We start from the raw sequence: 21,070 nt of genomic DNA, 5'->3' as shown, positions 1-21,070 counted from the left end.
GGTCATCTCTGGGAGCAATTTTATTTTTTCCTGTAAGAAACTAGGAGTCATTTCAGGATCGGGCAACTGTATCTGACATGTAGGAGAGAAAGGAAAGGTCCAGAAAAACAACCAAGCAGAGATCAAATTCACCGGGAGACTAAACGCACGAGCAATGAAAAGCATTAGCGAGACGGGACATCGTGGTGTTTCTTTTCATTGTTGTGCTGCTGATACTCACATGTACTTCCCTGTTAAACCCACTGATCCCGGCGTGATGAATTCCCTGCAGGACTGACCATGTGATTTCAGAGAGTTGATGGCAAAACATTGTCATCCGGCTAATCCCCAACCTAACCTCTAACCTGATTATAGACGTTTTTAGCATCAGCAGTAAAGAAAAAGTGTAGTTTTAAGCCATTTGCATAAAACAAGTGTTAATCTACTTAAACTTATTAATAAAAACTGACTTTTCACCTGAATTTCAATGATTATTAATATTAAATGTAGTGAAATTTGATTAAAACCCATTAATACAAGGCTAACCTTTATGTTATTAAGCCTCACAAATTATATTTATTACTTCAGGGTCTTGCCTGTGTTCTCAATGGTAGCTACACTCCTGATCAGTGTGTTTAAGTTAAAGATTGTAGCAGTTAGACAACTGAACCAAAGAGGATATACAGTAGATGGTCAGGTCTTTATACTCTATTTCCCTAATAAGGCCAGGGAGGGGTTACTACAGGTCAGCTTACACCACTGACACAGATTCCTCACTAAGAGGAAACTCCTGCTGCTCTCCCAGAGTACAGCAAACACTGCAGACAGAAGACGCTTAACTATTATCTGTCTTTGTTTCTGCTACACAGAATGCGATAATCTCCCTTTTCTATGTGATTATGCCACTGTGAAATATTGAGAAAGTAACTCCCCGTGAGCTTGTCTTCTCACTGCATGCAGCCTAAATGCTTTTCAGTGTTGTATAACTGGAGCATAAAGACAGACTTTAAATCAATTCATCTGGCCACTGCTAAATGAGTTCCACTCCAGTTACCACAGCTTCTTTGTGTTACGGCCTATTCAAAGGTGGCCAGAAACTGAACAGCGTGTGTGTTGAGATGAGAAGAATGGCCACATGTAGTCAGTGTTCAGTAGGCTGGACACAGCACAGAGCTGAAAAAGGGAGGCTTTAGCATCTTAAAATGTAGGAACTAAAACAGTGTTAAATAATATTTATATTAGAGATATAAAAACCCACAGCTGGACAAAGGTTTGCTGGCAAACTCTAACACTAGAGTGACTATTGCATCCAAACTGTCTACATCCTGCGTGGTGTCCTGTCTTATCATCACACCAGTGGCAGCATTTAGTCACGGTTGGTCCGCACAGCATCGAATGATGCTTCTACGTAATGACACCACAACTTTAACCGGATTATCTTGAGACGAGTGACATCACCACCCCCACCCTCCCCCTAGCTTCTCGCCATCTCTGACCATCTGGGGGTTACTAAAGGGCATTCACACAGCAATTTCAATGGTCAGACTGGCCGCTGGTGCTGCATGGTCGGCTCCAGCCTGCACAGTCACCCTGCAGCTGTCACCTGTAACAGACTCTGACGGGGACTGTTCCCACGATTGAAGCAGACATATATGAGCAGAAATGTGGAATTGCATTCAAAGGAAAAATGCCGTAAATAAAACTGAGTAGTCTGTCCTGTTTCTGATGAACCTTTGAGACATTGAGAAAGTTTAGCCCAGAAGTTTATTTTCCCTTTTGTTGAGGCCTTCACAAAAGATCTTACAAAATATTTATCTCATGTTCAAACAAGTGCAAATCACAGCAAAATGTCAAAACACTTTTTTTACTTAAAAAATAAGAATAATAATAAGGAAAACAACATTTCCTGATAGCTGGAATGATTTGCTCTTTCAAGTAGATGTTGAAAATTAGGCTTTCTCATACGTGCGGACGGCCTGGACTCCTTCAAAGGTTAACGTCTGGAGGCAGAAGAAAAAAGAAAATCTGTTTTAGACAGACTGGCAGTTAACATTAGCACCTGATTATTCAGCAAGTATTTCAGTCTGTTGCAGTCATATGTTATGAGTTGCTGCATATATGCAAAGACAAGGTGAGGCTGGTTTACAAATAAACCAGCCTCCCTGCAGAACAAGATGCTTTCAAAGGCCTCTTAAAAACTGATGTAATCCCAGCAGAACAGGCGGTCTTACCATCACCATCTTCCCATCCTTGATTTCTCTGACAAACTTGGTCTCTTTGCCATCCCACTTCTGCACATGCACAAATTTATCTCCATCCATGGAGAAGGTCGACTACGAGCAGAAAAAAAAGAACCTTTTTTTATTTTTATTTTTTATTTCGGACCAGCAGAAGGAAATCATCAGTGATCACACCCTCAAGTTTTACATATCTTACTTTGACATGCCGGTCATCAGGCGTGGTCTCATCAAACTCCTCTCCCAGCTTGGCAGAGAGCTCAGTGTTCCTGAAGGTGCTCTGAGTTTTCACCACCACCTTGTCTCCATCCTGGCTGATCACTACAGTTGGTTTGGTGACATTACCCACTTGTCTCGTGGCAAAGCCAACGCCTGTCAAAAAAAAGTTTAAATAAAGTAAAAGTTTAAAATAAAAGTTTAAATATTTAATAAATTTAAAAAATTTAAAAAAAAATCACGGTAACTGTACAACAGGCGTTTTTTTGCTCACCGAGTGCCTTCATGTAGTCATCAAAGTTCTGGCTGTCGACCAGTTTCCATGTAGCGCAGAAAGCCTCAACCATTTTTGCAGATGTTGTTGGTCCACTTCTGTGTCACACTGTCAGAGTGTCTCTTATTTCCGTGGATTAAATCCTGGAGCCGCAGAAGCGGGCCCGCCCCTCTTACGAATACGATAACGGAGAGTGGTTACGTAAGCAGTGGCGCGAAATCCTGATTGGATCTTCCCGAACACTTGAAGACTGTGATTGGTCAAAATGGAACGCGCTGTCTCGGTGTTAAAGGTGGGACGCTCAAAAAATCTTGGAAGGGCGGCAGGGTTGTCACAGCGGGTAGTTTAGCTAATATAGCGGATTTTTACATAAACTACAAAGAGATTTGAACCAGGGACTCTCGGATGTTGAAATATATATAAATATAATAATTTCCCATTTCAGCTGCTCCCTTTTGTCATAGCAGATCATCTACCTCCATCCCTATCCTCCTTTATCATACAAACCCTCTTTATAGTCTGCTTCCTCTGTCCAGAATATGCACTATTTATGTAAATATGTCGTAAAATGTGAGAACATGTAGAAAAATGACCGGCATCAGCGGTTTTGTAGTAAACTGTGAATGAGTACTTTGGTTGTTGTTCATATCTGTCTTTTTGTGCCTAGCGGCTGAGGCTGCAGGTATTTAAATACCTCAACTTTTTAGATTTTGGTTTATAACTAAATTTAGTTTAAAAACAATTAGACATAATCTCCCACAGCCTGTGGTGATGATGACCCTGCAATAGCTACTTGTTGTAAAAGTCACAGGATCCTCAAAGCACTAGGGTTTATCCTTTGTTATCCCACTGGATAAATCCATAGGAACTATTCTGCAGGACACAGACCTACAGTGTAAAGCAGAGGTGTGGACTCGAGTCACATGACTTGGACTCGAGTCAGACTCGAGTCATTAATTTTATGACTTTAGACTTGACTTGAAAAAATGTTCTAAGACTTGTGACTTGACTTGGACTTTTACACCAATGACTTGGGACTTGAATTGGACTTGAACCGGTTTACTTGAAAAGACTTGATATTTCACCCCAAATATAAAATTTAACATGCATATTATATAGAGATTGAAAATGTGACGTCATTCACGGGTAGAACCGCAAAGGATTCTGGGAACTCGTGGCAAGAGGTACTAGCGCGCGCAGGCTTTCAATTAAAATCAGTTATACAGCGATAAAAAGAAACACAAAAATGTCAAGAAGCTGTTGTATTATTAACTGCAATAGCCGGTCACATGACAGCCACGGGAAGCCGACGGGTAAAGAGATCGGTTGTTATCGGATTACGTCGTTGAAGAGAAATTGTTCGAGCCATGTTTCCGAAGTAACAAAGACCCGACGGATGGCCTGGATTGCAGCCATTCAAAGATCAAATATAACGTCCCAGAACCCTCCAGCTCACAGGTTAGTCTGCTCCAAGCATTTCCACAAAGGTCAGTCTGCTGTTGTAGTTAATACGTCATTTTCATAACATAATTAGTGATATAGGTTACAAGCAAGTCTGGCGCTGAACAGAAATTGTCGCGCTATGCTCCTTTATTTATTGTGCATAAATAGTGAATTGTCCTGACACAATATTGCGTTTCGCTTCTGTTATTATGGTACATTGACAAAAACATATACTTTTATTCACAGGATAAAACAGGTTTTTTGTATCACTAATTGCCCAGTACGATTACAGCATACAGTATTGTCACTGCTACATTTCTGTGATGCTACCAGAAATTATTTCCACTACTAATTAATTACCGTTGAGCTCAAAGGTCCTATTAATAAACGGTTAACGAATGTGTATTTATGACGACAATTTGTGAGACTGGTAAACTTATGATACGTACGATGGTCTTTCGTTCTACACGGTGCATTTCAAGGTCCTGTACCCATCCGTCGGTAAACGGTACCTGGGCTTGTTGCAGTGACCTGAAGTTACTAAACTTCATGAGTGTATGCACTCACTCCAAGAACCGTATGATTATAAATATGCATATAAATATGCTACGATGAGATAGCTGACTTCATCTAACTAGCAAATGTTGTCCAGGCTACGTTGGTGATACAGTTTTTTTTTAATGTGTATGATATTTTTGTCATGCGATTTTAAAGCCGGTCCTACAACCGCATCCAAGAATAACATGCAGCTTATCTCAGAACTGTCGGTGAAAATTATTCTTGGAGCTAGGTTTAATTGAGCTGCATTTTAAAGAGGTGCAATTTCACAATTTGTGTATATTTTCTAAGTTCACTATTTTGTCATGTGTTGAGAAAAACACAGATTTTAAAATTACATGGTCTAATATTTACATTTAGCATAACTGCAACATTATTTTTTCGTTGTTTTTTTTTTAAAGACTCGAAAGGACTTGAAATTCAAAGTTTCAGACTTGTGACTTGACTCGGACTTTTACACCAGTGACTTGAGACTCGACTCTGACTTGCCTGACATTACTTGAGACTTGACTTGAGACTTGAGGATAAAGACTTGAGACTTACTTGAGACTTGCAAAACAATGACTTGGTCCCACCTCTGGTGTAAAGCATGGGCGTAGCATCCAGATCGGAAAAATGAAGCTAATGTCAATGTACCTTAAACCTGCCCTTCTATCTGAAGGCCACCAGATGGTGATAGATTTGCTTGTAAAAAGACTTTCGGTCCTATAGAAGTTTTTGGGAAACCAGCTTTCTGACTTAACGTCTGTAAACACTTTCCCGCTAATTTTATCAAGTCTGTCACTCATTTTGGGACATAATGGATAAAAACCAAAGTGGATTTAATAAATATTATTTATACCATGTTTCAAAAATGGAGAATGATCTGGTTAATCCTAATTAATTAGTAGGAAATCCTAATTATACTCAGTGGCCCTTTAATGTTTGCGCCAGATGTAAGATTTACTAAATATTTTTAGAAAAGGAATCCATAAGAATCAGTTTTAAACTAACAGATTACTGATGTAATAGTAGTTATTTGTCATTAACATGACTGGTAATTATGATTGTATACCTTTATTGTTCATAAAATACTTTCTGCAAATACAGTCCGACATGAGTACAAACAGTTGTCCACTCTTACAATACAGTAGATCAGTCCTTATCAATGACACCAAAGATGTAATCATTAACACTAGTAAACGATACCACATTATACAAAAAGAAGTCCATCTATTGCTGAGTATATTGTAGAACAGTTTTATTATCTGCTTCAAATAATTTCTTTTAAAAAAAAGAACAAAAACATTTCTACTTGAAAAATCTTGGCACCGGTCAAGGCCAGATTAATGAACGAAGCAGCTTAAAAAAAATCTTTTGTGTGAAAATTAAATCCCCATCATATTTCATTCAACAATGTAATTATTTGTCGCTTCTTTCAAATAACTTATCTAAAGAGTCATTTTATAAATTCCCTGAAGTTCACAAATATTGCAAGCAACTAAAACAATTAATGTTCCACAAAGACGCTTCATGGGTCTTTACTTCTACACACTCAAGAAGAACAGTTCAGCAGTATGTGTTTCTGCTCTATACAGCTAATCTGAATGTGAAATAAAAAGGTAAAAGGAAGATCATCCTACTTTAATCTTCACCTACAAAAGTCTGGATAATGTTTCAAATATTATTTATTTTCCCATTATACTTAATTAGATGCATCATGTCACACTCAGTGTTAAGGGCACAGAGTCAAAACTTTTACCAATGCGTTATTGCCTAAATACTTAATGGTACTTTACAGCAATGGAGGAAATAAAACGAAATAAAACTATGAAAACCAGAAAAAGAAATGACAGGGCAGAAGAGGTAGAGAGAGAGAGAGGCAGCGTGAGGTAGGGAGGACAGAGCAGCACTAAGGCTTCTCCACATTAAGGCCTGTCTCTCCTCTCCTTTATTAACCTAAAATCAATACAGCGGCTGATCCAGAGAAACATTTTTGCTCGTGCTGCACAGTGACAGGTTAGTTATAAAAAGTAGTCACTTTCTATACAACAAGTTCCCTATTAAAGAACATTAGAACATATTGAAGGCAATTCCCTACTGCACTGGCTGGTCACTCAGAACAATTTATTGAAGAATACCAGAATATTGATCACTGGCATGTGGCTTGGGTATAAATTTTGACCTGTACTGGCTGTACTGGCTCATAATTAACAGGAGTTCCAGTAAGCACATGTGTCAGTTCATAATTGCCAGTCCTGAGTGGACAAAACACTCAACAATTTGCCTTTGAGAAACCAAGAGTGTCAGAATATAAAATTTGATCCGCACACCAAAAAACAAACAAACAAACAAACAAAAAAAAAAAAAAAAACAGAAAGCAGACTGATTTATCATATTTTGAAAGTCTGTAGAGGGAGGAATCAAGACAAATATGGATAATCCATTCAAAACAGAAATGTTGCATAGGAACGATGCAAATCAAAGTCAGTTATAACAAAACAGCAAATCAAAGTGCCAAAAATAAATTCCTTCTCTTTGTCCGTCAGAAAGTTGAGAAGTAGGAAGCGGTTTAGGGTTTGATTTAAGAGATTTGTGGAGAAAGTCAGTATGCAAACAGTACTCGAAAAACAAATTGCACAAGACTGATGTCAGATGTCCGAATTGCAATGTGGCATCTCACAGTGTGTGCATGTAGTATCACAGTTCATTGTGATCTATACAAATGGAAGAAGGACGCTATCTGAATTCCCCAACACTGATTGAGAGTGCCACCTCTGGTTTCCTGGATTTGGTCTGTCCAGCTTTCTTAAGTGATTCACCAGCGCCTGCAGCCTGCCCTCTGAAAGTAAGCAAGAGTCACAAATAACATAAAACATAACAAACACCAATGGACACAGTCTTTATGGATTGCATCATTGCTGTAAAATGACTGAGTGAAAACACTAATATTAATTTCTCATTAAATAAGAAGCATTTTCCCTGCTGTTACATGTATCCAAGGGCTCTCACCCTTTCCTGCGTTCCTCAGCCTCCTCTCTGAGCCTCTGCTGGCCCTGCTCGTCTTCCAGAGTGATAAAGTTCCTGTTGTTGTCAATCAAAAGATTCTGAAAAAAGTATGGAAAACAGACTGAGTGTCTCTGAAACCAAAGCAGAACAGAGTTTATTAAACAGGCATTTACCTTGACGCCAATTGTGTCACCATCTTTGAGGTGGAACGGTGTTCCCAGGAGTGATTCTGTTTTTTTCTTCTTCTTCTTTTTGGAGACCTGTTGGGTCTAAGAGTTAAAGACAAACTACTTAGTGAAGGCCAAATCTAATTTCATGCACAAAATAGTGCATGCAAGAGAGTGCAAGTATATACAGTATCACCCCCAACCAGGTTCCTACTCAAGAACCTTCCCTCATCTAATCGTACCCAGTTGGAGATTTCCTCCCAGATGTGTTTGTCTGGCTGGTGTTTGGCCAACAGCAGAGAGTCTGGAGAGAGGCCATAGCGTGCAGCCAGACAAGTGCGTAAAGAGCGAGGCGAGGAATCGTGGGTCGCATTCCAAACCAGTTCCTCTGAAGGGTAGTAAGACCTCTCTCCTGGTATTCCCATTTTAACATAGAGCAGCACGTCTTTTGGCCTTGTGAATAGGAAACAGTTAAAGAAGGAAAATTATTTTAAAAAGTTAATAAAAAACAAAAATGTGCGCAATAGACACACTTCATAATGAATTATTTAGATATTACATTGGGTTAGGTTTTGTAAGAAAAGAGCTGTAACACAATACTTACCCAAGATCTTCCTCTTTCAGTAGTGTCTGCACACAAAGGTCTGCACCACTGGTCAGCTTCATCTTCCTGAAGAAGGAGAAACCAAAAGGATAATAAGAAGGAATCACTCAGTGACCTTCATCTGTCAATAACAAAAAACAATCCTCTGACCATTAATGTACGAATGAGAGCACAGCATTCAGACCTGAGTGTGGCTTGCGGTCCTCTGAGGATTCGGGCTAGCTTCCGTCCCTCCAGCTGCCAAACACGCATGAATCCAGTGGTGGGCACACACACTTCCTGAAGGGCAGGCAGCGTCAAAACCTAAAAGCAAAGTGAGCATGTATTTCATCTGAAAATAGCTAACTATAAGAGACAGTCAGCACATACACAACCAAAACAGTTCACCTGAGTTTTGAGGTCCTCCAGAGTGGCCTCATCTGATATCTCTATCTGCCCCACACGTCTGAGCTCTGCAGCGTTTCCATTACATAAAGGAGGTAACTGATTGTGTGTTGTTCCTGCAGGCATCTGCCCGTCAGCAGGCCCGTTCTCTGTGTGATTAAAATCTCTTTCCATGTTTTTTGGATGCCAGTACAGCCATATAGATATCTTTAGGAAACCCTGATGGAAAAAACAAGACATAAAAATGCTAAAGCACTACATAAAGCTATAACACATCATTAATCCACAATTACATTCAAAACACTGAAGTACCTTCGAAGGCAAATTTCCTTCTGTGACAACTAATGTCTCTCCATTGCTGATTTTCAGCTCTGACAGAGAAGCATCCTGAGAATCAAAGGCCATAAAGATTTATTAGTCATGTGCACTGGAACATATGTGGGTAACTTCTACTGAGTAGATGATATCAGAGTAATAATGAAACTATTTTACTGTCACTTAAACTAATTGCAACATTTAAACAGTGAATTAATTAAGAAATTGTCTTCTTCTTGGTGCTCTACCTATCTCTAGCATCTTTCTCTGTCACACCAACCCCCTGCATTTGGATGGTTGACCTCAAGTATTTAAAATATGTGCATATTCACTGTTAAACATGTCTCCCTTTCATTCACACGCATGTATTTTCCATCTTGCTTCTACTAACTTCCATTCCTCTTCTATCTAGTGCATGTCTCCACCTGACCAGTTCCCTACCCTCACTACAGATCACAATGTTATCTGCAAACATCACAGGCCGTGGAGACTTCCTGTCCACCATCATCACAAATAAGAATTAGTCAATTAACAAAAGGTAAGCAGTATTGTATTGTATTGACTTATTACAATAGTTCTCCACTTATTTACCTCATCCATAAGTGGCTCTCCGACCTCTTCACACCAATCAAGCCTCCTCAAGTGCCAACATGTGCCTAAAAACACATTTATAAATAAGGAGATCATCTTTGTGAGAAGGAATGCCAAATTCACAAATGCTGAGGCTAAAGCAAATGCAAACATACATTAGGAAAACCAAAGTAAAAAAAAGTGTTTTACCATCAAGTCCAACTGCGTCCAGCATTGTTTTTAGACACTGCAAAGAAAATATTACACATTTTTATTCAGTGCAGAAAAATTTATGAGCATGATGTGCAGTTTTATTTCCTTACCTCTTTAACAGTGCTAGTCTTCTCCACAATTATGTCCATCTCCATGCCAGCAGAGGGAGCTGCACCCACAGTAAAGTGCAAGAAAAGCTGCAAAGCAAAGTGTAAATTTCTAAACTTCAAACAAGCTTTTTAAATGTGCCATGATTTGTTTTTGTCGTTTTAAATTGCAGGTCTTGATTAAAGGTTCTGCAACTTTGTTCAGTGCAGCTGCAAGTAAAAGAGACGTCATTGAAGACTTCAAATAAAAGACACACCTGCGATGCCTTGGGGCTAGTACCCGGACAGAGAGTCAGTGTGGTCATGAGTCGCACCCCTGCATCCCGAACGCTCGACTCTTCACACACTGTCAGGCAAACGAGAATAGGACGACACAAGTGCGATTCATAAACGTGTTTTAAGATTTCAAAGGCACATGAAGAGAAGAAAATTAAAAGCAGGGGGGAGTACCGCTTCAACTTTTTAATAAGGGAAAACTGTAAAGGAAAGCAAATCTAAATATTTTGGCAAAATGAGGGGGATTTCCAACTCTAAGTGATCTGCACTATTAAAATTACCCTGAGGTAACAAATGACACAGTACCTGGAGGAAGGAGTTTCCCTGTGCAGTCAGACTGCCTCAAACAGTACTCTGCACCTGGTCAGTAAAGCAGGAAAAATGGCCAGCTTAGGAGCGTACATTTAAAAACCTTACACAAAAATACACTCTGTAGCTGCCTGAATAGAAACTTGGAGGAAAAAAACATGTGTTACGTTTTGTGTACTAAAAAAAAAACCAAAAAAAAAAAACCAGCAGCTCTAACTCAGCTATATGTAATATATCCAACATTAATGCTAATAATTACACCTGTGCTTTTCCTGCTTTGAAAAAAATCCCAAAACTTGTCTGTTGGTTACATAGCTGGTAAATTAAAGATATAAAAAGGTTAAAAAAAAAAAAAAAAAAAAACACAACAACAACAACAACATAAAAACCTGTGTTAAGTTTCTAACTGTGTAACAAAAAGACTCGATTTGACTTCAAAGTGCCACTACATAGGATAATAACAGCATCAGGTGCAATGACTCCAGACATGCTCGCAAAAGTATGTGCCCAGTTTGAATATTGTATGGACATTTGCCATGACTCTGGACGGGCACATATTGAGCACTTGTAAACATAAGTTTTGTATCTAAAACTATATTCAGGCATGTATTTTACAGGTTCCTGCAAACTTCTAACTCCATTACTTTTAACAAAAATATGGCTATTTGAAATTTGAGCATTCTTTTTGATAAACCCTGTACTTTTAATATGAAGTATTGATGTGCTTGTGTAGTGCTGCAGTTTTCCATAAGTATGCATCTTGCCTGGGGTTTGATCCCCTAACTGCAGCTCCTCTATGGCCCTCAGTTTCACCTCAGACAGCAGCTGTGGGAAACAAAAATCAAGTAATTTTAGATATCTCTTAAATAAAAAGATATAAAGGAAGTAGAGAGAGCCACAAACAAACTACTGACCATATTTCCTGTGGCTGGAACCTTGATTTTCTTAAAATTCTCCTCTTCCTTGTTCCCTTCACCTCCTTTCGCAATAGGCCGGAACTCCACCTGGAGCCAGCGGCAGTCAGACGGTGTAGTCACAGTGACAACATCTCCATTTCGAGTGAAGATGCTAAAGACAGTTGGGAAGAAGGTTTTAAAACAAACACATAAAGAAAACCTCCATAATGCTTAGCACATGATAGGAAACTTACCTGCTGTCAAATGACTGTGGCTCCAGCACCAACAGTGCATCTCCATCTTTCAGCGACAGCTCCTTCAGTGTCCGCTGCATGTCGTCAGGGGGGAAAACTCTCCATCCACTTGACCCTCCACCTTCTCCTGCCTCCTCTTCCCTTTTTTTGCCTCCCTTATGTTCTTGGCACAGCAGGCTTTCTTTAGGTTCCCCGAGTGAGTCCCTCACCTCCCCAAGAGTCACACCACCAGCAAACCCTCTTGCCTCCCTCTTGAGCCCTGGACCACCATTTTCAAAACCTTTTCTGTTCTCCTCACTCTCCACATCTTCCTCCACCTCTTTATCCACATCATCACCTAAAAAGGGACGCACCACAGTCAGCAGGACAGGCTCCCACTCAGCCCCAGTCAAGACAGATGCACCACACACCTGAAAAGATCATAAAAACATTTTAGATGCCAGTTATCGACCAACAAAGCAGGTGATGAATCATGCCTCTCCTCACCTCTCTGCCATTCCACACAAACAGCTCTGTGTTTGTGCAGATGCCTGCACTGTACAGGGAAACACTGTCATCTGTACAGAACGAAAACAGAGTGTAGTTACAAAATAAATAAATCACTACCTTCTATCTATTTAAGCCTTTATTTAAGGTTCTAACCTGTGAGTGTACTGTAGAGGTGTAAACCTGCTGGAAGACTCTTGGCCACAGTCAGAGCCATATCTCCCTCCCAGAATTCCTGCATCTAAACAAACAATTTATTGTTATTGTCACCTTCAGGACCTCAACATAGAACAGCTGTTGATTTCAGAGGTACAATACCTGATAGATAGCTAATCGCAGGTCTCCCACAGTCTTTCTACGGTCAAAACTCAGAGCAGTGCTGCCGCTTGGTTTGTTCCTGACTGGTTGCAGAGCTCCATTTTCTAGCCTATAAGAGGGAGCCAGGTGCAGACGCAGCTCCAGTGTGTTATTAGTGGCTTCAAACTCTTCACTGCAACAAAAGCAAAGAAACTCCTATGAATAACTTGCATAAGTAGCTCAGATTTCTCATTTTTTCTATTTGTTGTTTGTTTTAAATTTAAGATACAGCTGGACTGTCATGATTGTGAGTCAGATACTAAACAGCTTCAGGTGAACTGATGAGAGCATCATGTATAAATTTATTCATTTCTATACCGCATCTGCTGTAGTCTGATATTCTCCTCCTGAGCCATCTGGATGAGGTGAGAAGGAACTTTATATTGGGGATTGTTTAGAGCTGGAAAAGAAAGTATAAAACAATTAGCTAGTCTTTTTATTATGACTTTTATTACTACTTGTATCTAGTCATTTAGATTAAATCAACAATTAACTGATCCTTATATTAACAAGAACCCTCTGAACTCTAACTTCACCTCTCCCCTATTTCCTTCCCTTGTCGAACTAAGCGGATATAATCTTTCCATTACAAATGCAAAATATGGTATTCATTACCTTCACTGGGCCTGTGCAGCTGTGTTTTTCTGTAAAACAGCATGTAGGCGCTCTCTTTGCCCTGGAACTGCTTCTCTATGTCCGACTCCCTGATGGAGGTCACAGTTGAGTCATTGAGGTCAAACCAGTGGCTACCCTGCTGACAGACAGGAGGATGCTCCGTGAGAAAACAGGCATCAAAGTAATCACAAGATGTCTACCAGGAATCTGAAGAAAAACAAACTTGAGGCTTCAAAAGACTTGAGACTGGACTGTAATTTAAACCCTGCATTCCTGATACAAAGCTTGTTGCTTTAGTACCTCTGGTTCCGGTTCTGGCTTCTGGTTTAGTGAAAGCTGTGGCTCAGAAGCTCCCGAGACTGGAGCTGGTGAAGGATCAGAGTTTGAGGTAAGCTCTGCGGGGCTGGGGAGCTCAGTCGCTGGGCTTGGTGGGTTTGCCTTAAGCGCCACTCGAGTGCCATTGGACACCATCATGAAAACATCATTGTGCGACTGCAGGAACTAAATTATAAAAGACCAAGCATTGCAACAGGATTCAGGATTTGCATGCACACAAAATGACATAAGCTTAGTTACATAGTCAAAACCTGAAACTAATGATACCTTGCAAATGGGTCCATACTGTTTTCTGAACTTTTTGTTCCATGATGAACCAATCTTATCCAAGAGTTTCTGGCCCAACTGGTCCAGCAGGACACTCTTTGATGACTCCTAGTGGACAGCAAAGACACAGCATTTTATTCATTATTCATCAGCATCTCAATGCTGGTCAAAACTCAAAAAATGAAAATGAGAATTACAATTTTTCATGCAGTACCTGGGCAATAATAGTGGTGACGATGGACAAAGGGTCATCTTCATGAAGTTTTGGCTCCAACACTTCCTTAAACTCCACTTTAGCTTTCTTTTGAGTTTTAGGTTTGCAGTCTTCCTCCTGACAATGAGAAGCTTTTCTTAATTTGCTGATAATAGTACACAAAGAAAATCAATGTGTATCATATTCTAAAATATTATTCCAAGTACGGGCGGTTAGTATACTGTCAGTGGAAAAAGAAAGTACACCCTGATCTCCAGATCTTAAAATTAGGCAACCTGAGATGAATAATAACTTGTGACATGTTATCGGTGTCATTATTAAGAGGGTAAGTAGCAGCAAGGTCCTCATAATCAAATGCACCTGATTAAATGATTACAGAAATGTAACCACCTCTATAAAAGCAGAAGTTTTGACAATTGGTGCCTAAACAATTTCCAGACAATCTGAAACCCATAATTCTACAGTGAGAAAGATTATTCTCGAGTGGAAAACATTCAAAACAGCTGCCTTCCCAGGAATGGACACCCCAGCAAACTTACCTCAGGGTCAGACCCTGCAATGCTCAGAGAAACTGCAGAAAACCCAAGAGTTACATCTCAGACTCTAAAGACCTCAGTTAGTGTGCTAAATGCTTAAGCTCATCCCAGTAGAATTTAAAAAAAGACTGAGCAAGTACAGCTTGTTTTGGAAGGGTTGCCAAGAAAAAGACGCTTGATTCTAAAAAGAACAACACAAATTAGGTTTGCAAAAATGCATTTGAACAAAAGAAAGAAATCAAAGTGTTGCAATGACCCTGTCAAAATACAGACCTCAACCTGACTGAAATGTTGTGATAGGATTTCAAGAGAGCTGTGCCATAATGACTGCCAACATGAGTGGGCCAAAATTCCTCCACAATGATGTGAGAGACTGATAAAGTCAATTGCTTCTAAATGTTGTTCTACAAGCCACTGAATCATGGGGTGTACTTAGTATGCATTTTGGCTTACTTGCTGTTAAATAAATAATGACACATTAATAATATATCATGTGTTGCTGTTCATCTGAGGTTGTTACCACAGACTTGTTAAGGACCAGATCATTTTGATCATGTTCTGATATGTAAAAACCTTTGAATTAACAGAGGGTGTACTTTCTTTTGGCTCATCTCTTTTTCTCACCGGTGGCTCCCATCGACCAAGTTTATCCACATCCTTGATGTAAACATGGTAGTGGCCACCATAGCAGCCACCCTTATGGATGATGACAGAGAAGAGCTCATAGGAGTAATCAGAGTCATCTCCATCAGCCTGTGGGAGGGGGGAAATATAACAGTAAAAGCCATTTTAATGCAGCAAAGTGTGTTTCATAAGCTAAATTTTAAATTTCCCAAGTACCTGTTCACAAAAGGGTCGTAGGTTGATGGTGAGGGGGAAGCTGTAACGTCCTGTTTCCTTGTATCGCTCGCATTTAGCAAAGTCAAAGCTGAATCTCAGTAAAGACATAGTCATGAATGGAGGGAGTTTCCTTAGTTTAGCAGACTGGATAATAAGAATGGTGAGAAAGAACAAATTACATATTGTTAATGTAAATAAAGTGGAAGAAATCATTGTAATGTCGAGCATGGTAAAAAAGTACAAATGTTTACTGCATTGTATTCTTCACTGCTGTATTTACGCTGTCTGAAAATTGGCACTGACCTTGGCAGCAGTGACCAGTCTGTCACACTGTGCACAGCGGTATAGGTTATTGCCCTCAAACAGCTCTTCTGCCACAAACATGTTCCACAAAGCGTCTTCCAGACTAGGCAGACCACAAACACACACTGTCAGGTCCAGGAAGTCCTCCTGAAGAAGACAAACAAATTAGGTTCATTGATTATTGTTCTCTTTGCATTTAAGACGCATTTTATTGCATCGTGTTCTGTAATGTCACGAGTTTGGGTTTGCACACACACCTGTCTCTGGCTGACATTTCCACACTCCTTGCAGACGATACTGTTGACAATGGTTCCATGGTAGAGACGGTGAATAAATGTACTGCCACTGGTGCCCACAAGAGAGTGCTCCAATGCACTGAACAAAATCCTGTTCAGCTCCTGCACATCATGCTGATTTGTTCCCTTAAAAAAACAACAACAACGTGACAACAGAAAAAGAATCAATATAGGAACAAACAAAAAAAATGTGCCACAGATCCAATACTACCTATAAATAAATAAATAAGATTCAATCCAGCCTTAGTAAAAACTCTTAGCAGATTCAGTGTTTACATTTCTGCCCCCTGCCTTATATATTTATTACATTTACTTGTATTATTGTTGATGCTAATTTATTTTTTTCAATATAATGTGGCACAAGTAACCCTGGGTTTTTGTGAGATGATGCTGAGAAATGAAAAGAAAAACAATGGGATGCTTGCTCATTAAGTTTTAAGGCAATCTGTTTCATGTCGTTTTCAACACAACATAAATACGTTGTTTGTCTCTGCAGCGTCCTCAGCTGTAATGCTACTCTGCTGCAAACACTAATATCACAAGTTTCTATGTAAAAACTATGGATGACATCATTTCTAAATTATTTCTGCATTATGGTTTGTAAATTGAAAAAAATACCAAAACATCAGTGACAATAAAAGAATAATAATGTTAATTTATATGTCTGTTGGACCCTACAGGTACATTTAAATCTTTAAGACTTCAAAATATACAGTATATTTTAAACTGCACTAAAACTGTAGTAAGTAAGGACGATAGCAAGTCACTCTTTATTTTAAATCAGTAAATAACACACAGCAACTTATTTGTTCCAACATTTTTACCCGAATACGCGAATGATCTCTCCAGCACGTCATATTTCAAAGGTTTTAGAGCACTGCTTCAAGTTTAAACATATCACAGAATGTACAGTTTTCACTTGAACGTGTGGTTTGCATGCCCTGTGGCAAATTCTGTTTCTTTCTGTTCTTTCTTATTGTATTAATTTTGCTTGTAGGCAGCTGAACAGGCTCCAGACAAAATGGAATTCCAGTCTTGGGCTGATAAAAGTTAGTGTGTCTAAAATCTAGTTTCTGTTAACTGTCACATGTACACAGAATTAGATTGGTAGGTCCACAAAAGTGGAAAAACAAGAGGCAAAGTTGAATCTGAGGACAGCGAAGCTACAGCACAGACTGAGTTTTCTATGTATTAAATCTGAGTATTTCTATGGAGGCAAATGGTGGTGTTTATATTGTCCAATTATGAAATACTGATGTAAGATTATCCTTAAATTTGCAATTGATTCTGGAGTTTAACTTCAGTAAGTATTTCCTATCAGACTGATGTCAGACAGCTAGCTGCCCAGCAACTACAGACAGGGTTAGGGTTAAGTAAAATCTGCATTCAATTAAGATCCACGGCTTCCCTTCCAGTAAATATATACCACTTTATTAGGTACATGTTTTTAGTACCAGGTTGGACCTAGTTTTGCCTTAAGAACTGCCTTAATTCTTCACTCCACTGATTCAACGAGTTGCTAGAAATATTCCTAATTCCTAACAATTAGGTAGTAAATAAACAACACTATAACAGATGTTTTTAGCTGATTAGAAGATCCTTTTGAGATCACATAACTACTTTTATTGTTTGCATGGGTGATGCCCGGAAACTTTCGTTATATTCTCAAACAGGCCTTTGGTTCCTTGTTAAGTTTCCCTGTTCCATGTACTCGTGGTGGTTCCAGGTAGGATTTATGTAAACAAAGAGGTAACTATGTGCCATGAGCTACGTAAATGTGGATTGTGTAATTATGGACAGACACTACCTGACTAAACTAATAACCCACAGCTACAGGGAGTCCAGAATTATTAGGCAAATGAGTATTTTGTCCACATCATCCTCTTCATGCATGTTGTCTTACTCCAAGCTGTATAGGCTCGAAAGCCTACTACCAATTAAGCATATTAGGTGATGTGCATCTCTGCCAAGATGCCACTTGCCACCAGTTTGGCCATATTTCAGAGCTGCAACATCACTGGAGTGCCCAAAAGCACAAGGTGTGCAATACTCAGAGACATGGCCAAGGTAAGAAAGGCTGAAAGACGACCACCACTGAACAAGACACACCAGCTGAAACGTCAAGACTGGGCCAAGAAATATCTCAAGACTGGTTTTTCTAAGGTTTTATGGACTGATGAAATGAGAGTGAGTCTTGATGGGCCAGATGGATGGGCCCGTGGCTGGATTGGTAAAGGGCAGAGAGCTCCAGTCCGACTCAGACGCCAGCAAGGTGGAGGTGGAGTACTGGTTTGGGCTGGTATCATCAAAGAAGAGCTTGTGGGGCCTTTTCGGGTTGAGGATGGAGTCAAGCTCAACTCCCAGTCCTACTGCCAGTTTCTGGAAGACACCTTCTTCAAGCAGTGGTACAGGAAGAAGTCTGCATCCTTCAAGAAAAACATGATTTTCATGCAGGACAATGCTCCATCACACGCGTCCAAGTACTCCACAGCGTGGCTGGCAAGAAAGGGTATAAAAGAAGAAAAACTAATGACATGGCCACCTTGTTCACCTGAGCTCAACCCCATTGAGAACCTGTGGTCCATCATCAAATGTGAGATTTACAAGGAGGGAAAACAGTACACCTCTCTGAACAGTGTCTGGGAGGCTGTGGTTGCTGCTGCACGCAATGTTGATGGTGAACAGATCAAAACACTGACAGAATCCATGGATGGCAGGCTTTTGAGTGTCCTTGCAAAGAAAGGTGGCTATATTGGTCGCTGATTTGTTTTTGTTTTGTTTTTGAATGTGGAGATGTTATATTGGTTTCACTGGTAAAACAAAAATAATTGAAATGGGTATATATTTGTTTTTTGTTAAGTTGCCTAATAATTATGCACAGTAATAGTCACCTGCACACACAGATATCCCCCTAAAATAGCTAAAACTAAAAACTACTTCCAAAAACATTCAGCTTTGATATTAATGAGTTTTTTGGGTTCATTGAGAACATGGTTGTTGTTCAATAATAAAATTATTCCTCAGAAATACAACTTGCCTAATAATTCTGCACTCCCTGTAGTTATCATGTCTTTACTGACTGTACCAAGTAATAAGTATGAAAAACAGCCCACTTCCTGTAACTGTAGAGACACTGAAGAAGAATTTTGGATCAAAGAAAAAAAAAAAAACTGTGCCAAAGCATTCTTTTGTCAGTTTATATGTTTTGATGACTCATTGTCCTGGTGCATCAACCAACATCTCCTGAGATCATGCACCGCCCTATCCTGACAGTCTCCTGTAAAAGGTATTGATCTACCATTGTTTCCTCAACTTACTGCAAGGCATCCGGGCCTTGAAGTAGCACAGCAGCCCCAAACAATGAGTCCCAGAAATGTGTTGGAAAAACACATCTTGCCTCGACTGTGAGGAATCATTCAGTGTGTTCAATAAAGACGTGAAAAGTACAAGCTTTGGTCTGTTATAGGTTTACTCTCTTACAACTGTGGTTGCCTGTTCTCTAGTAATTGACATTACTGGTGGGTAAATCCATCACTTAGACATGTAAATCAAGCCTCGCTTTCTCCTCCTCCATGAAGCAAATAAAGTGCACATACCTCACTGCTGTTCCAGCCAAAGCTGTCAGTAAGGCCAGCAGTGGAAGCACTCTGCTGGTCCACTAGCAACAGATGGGCAAAGAGCCTCTGAAGCTCCAATGGGATCACTCTGACCTGAGGAGAAGGAGAGCAAACCTCATTAACTTTAAAAAAAAAAAAAAAAAAAAAAAAAGACCCATGGAGACTGCACCTACATTAACCATGCATACACATACTTTAGCCTCTGGTTTGTCTTTGTCTTCCAGGGATCCTAATTCGTCTGGCACCAAACTGAACAGCTCCTCTGCAAACACACACCACAAAACAAATATGTTAAACAAACTATGTTAAATTGTCCCCTTATTATTATGAGCTGTACTGGAGGGAGGATCACTTGTCCTCACCTCTGAACTCGGGGGTGAAGAGCAGGGTCTGGAGCAGAGAGTTCAGATAGCAGGTCCCTCCCTGGTTTTTGATGCCGCACAGATTGCTTCTTCCTCGACGTGGAGGTGGCTCATCTCCCATCTTTGAAACTCTTCCCTTGGAGGAAGTCGAAGAGAAGCCATCCTCTTCCTCCTCCTCAAATAGATTCCCAAACATGCTGCGTTAGGGGGTTTGTGTGGTTATTATTCCGTTGTGTCTCGCTTATGCTGGGGTTCAGCCTTGCAGTAAAGCGTGTGTTAGCACTCCGACGTGCCCTCTTGCTATCTCATCTTGGTTTTGCCGAGTTCTCTGTTGACAATGGCCGGACTGACTCTGAAGTAAGAAGACTTTACGGGACTAAACATTGCGACTAGTACCGGATGAAATTTGCAGTCGTTTGGGTAGCTCAGCACGCTAGCAAAGCACCGACACCAACGAGCAGCTGACAGCTCAGCGAAAATTGAAAAGAAAAAAAAAATCACACAGTCGGGAACTGTGTCACAACGACTGGGAAAACAACGTCGCCTTAATGAAACTCTAACAGTTTTTATTATTGAACTTTTACACAGCATCCCTACCAAAATAAGCCATTTCTTCTTCTGTTTGTCGTAAAGCAGAAAACAAACGAAACGTAAATAAAAATACCGTCGTTGAACAGTGAGCAGCCATGTTTCTTCCTGACCGAGAATGAAATGATGCATTATGGTTCTTGTAGTACCAAGCTTGGTTAATGCGCACACAACAGTGAAAGTAACTGAAGCTCTTTTCCATAATTAACCAGTTTAATTTCTGCGATTTTATGTAATTTTATGATACAGGTATGGATAAAGCCCACGTTTCATATCTACGTTTTGATTATAGCAAAATAATTTTGTGTAAAAACTACAATTCCGGCAAGTCTATGCTTTGAGGTTAAGCATGTATTATGTGATTTGTAGTCTTTTATAGACCAACATCTTGTGAGTGTCAGAGCTCAATGGGTAATTATTTGTCTAAGGAAAACTGTACCAAATAAATGATTAGCTACAAAAA

At 39.8% G+C, this 21,070-nt stretch overlaps 2 protein-coding genes across 6 annotated transcripts; both read right to left on the bottom strand.

Moving 5' to 3' along the window:
- Positions 1-1,724: 1,724 nt before the first annotated feature.
- Positions 1,725-2,855, bottom strand: fabp7a (fatty acid binding protein 7, brain, a). The gene is made up of 4 exons (XM_026151931.1): positions 2,707-2,855; positions 2,416-2,588; positions 2,211-2,312; positions 1,725-1,979 (listed from the first exon to the last, which is right to left on the bottom strand). The coding sequence occupies exons 1-4, from the start codon at positions 2,777-2,779 to the stop codon at positions 1,929-1,931; spliced, it is 399 nt and encodes a 132-aa protein (XP_026007716.1). The 5' UTR covers positions 2,780-2,855; the 3' UTR covers positions 1,725-1,928.
- A 2,892-nt stretch (positions 2,856-5,747) lies between these two features.
- usp40 (ubiquitin specific peptidase 40) lies at positions 5,748-20,714 on the bottom strand. 5 transcript variants are annotated; one of them, XM_026152210.1, is made up of 31 exons: positions 20,020-20,714; positions 19,831-19,919; positions 19,637-19,750; positions 16,002-16,166; positions 15,745-15,891; positions 15,442-15,585; positions 15,226-15,354; positions 14,066-14,182; positions 13,852-13,959; positions 13,549-13,749; positions 13,249-13,387; positions 12,952-13,033; positions 12,595-12,766; positions 12,433-12,517; positions 12,277-12,347; positions 11,791-12,200; positions 11,555-11,708; positions 11,405-11,465; positions 10,638-10,691; positions 10,313-10,401; positions 10,059-10,145; positions 9,946-9,982; positions 9,757-9,821; positions 9,163-9,237; positions 8,854-9,069; positions 8,651-8,769; positions 8,467-8,532; positions 8,105-8,315; positions 7,869-7,964; positions 7,699-7,793; positions 5,748-7,528 (listed from the first exon to the last, which is right to left on the bottom strand). In XM_026152210.1, exons 1-31 carry the CDS (start codon positions 20,213-20,215, stop codon positions 7,426-7,428), a joined length of 3,897 nt encoding a protein of 1,298 aa, XP_026007995.1. In that variant the 5' UTR covers positions 20,216-20,714; the 3' UTR covers positions 5,748-7,425. The 5 variants fall into 5 exon arrangements, with proteins under 5 accessions (XP_026007995.1, XP_026007999.1, XP_026007996.1 ...); XM_026152214.1 differs by having other exon boundaries at positions 8,651-8,745; XM_026152211.1 differs by having other exon boundaries at positions 13,249-13,384.
- Between the last annotated feature and the right edge of the window lie 356 nt (positions 20,715-21,070).

Source organism: Astatotilapia calliptera, chromosome 19 (assembly GCF_900246225.1).
Source record: "Astatotilapia calliptera chromosome 19, fAstCal1.2, whole genome shotgun sequence".
In the NCBI taxonomy this organism is placed as follows: domain Eukaryota; kingdom Metazoa; phylum Chordata; class Actinopteri; order Cichliformes; family Cichlidae; genus Astatotilapia; species Astatotilapia calliptera.
Note: the sequence above shows the minus strand (reverse complement) of the source record. Positions and strands in the feature narration are given on the sequence as shown.

Excerpts from the sequence above, each read along its gene's own strand:
- fabp7a (XM_026151931.1), bottom strand. The coding sequence starts at position 2,779 with ATGGTTGAGGCTTTCTGCGCTACATGGAAACTGGTCGACAGCCAGAAC. Across the intron at positions 2,313-2,415 it reads CTGATGACCGGCATGTCAAA|TCGACCTTCTCCATGGATGG; the intron begins GTAAGATATGTA and ends TTCTGCTCGTAG. Across the intron at positions 1,980-2,210 it reads AGGATGGGAAGATGGTGATG|ACGTTAACCTTTGAAGGAGT; the intron begins GTAAGACCGCCT and ends TTCTGCCTCCAG.
- usp40 (XM_026152210.1), bottom strand. The coding sequence starts at position 20,215 with ATGTTTGGGAATCTATTTGAGGAGGAGGAAGAGGATGGCTTCTCTTCG. Across the intron at positions 13,750-13,851 it reads AGTATGGACCCATTTGCAAG|TTCCTGCAGTCGCACAATGA; the intron begins GTATCATTAGTT and ends TTTATAATTTAG. Across the intron at positions 12,518-12,594 it reads TGCGATTAGCTATCTATCAG|ATGCAGGAATTCTGGGAGGG; the intron begins GTATTGTACCTC and ends TTGTTTGTTTAG.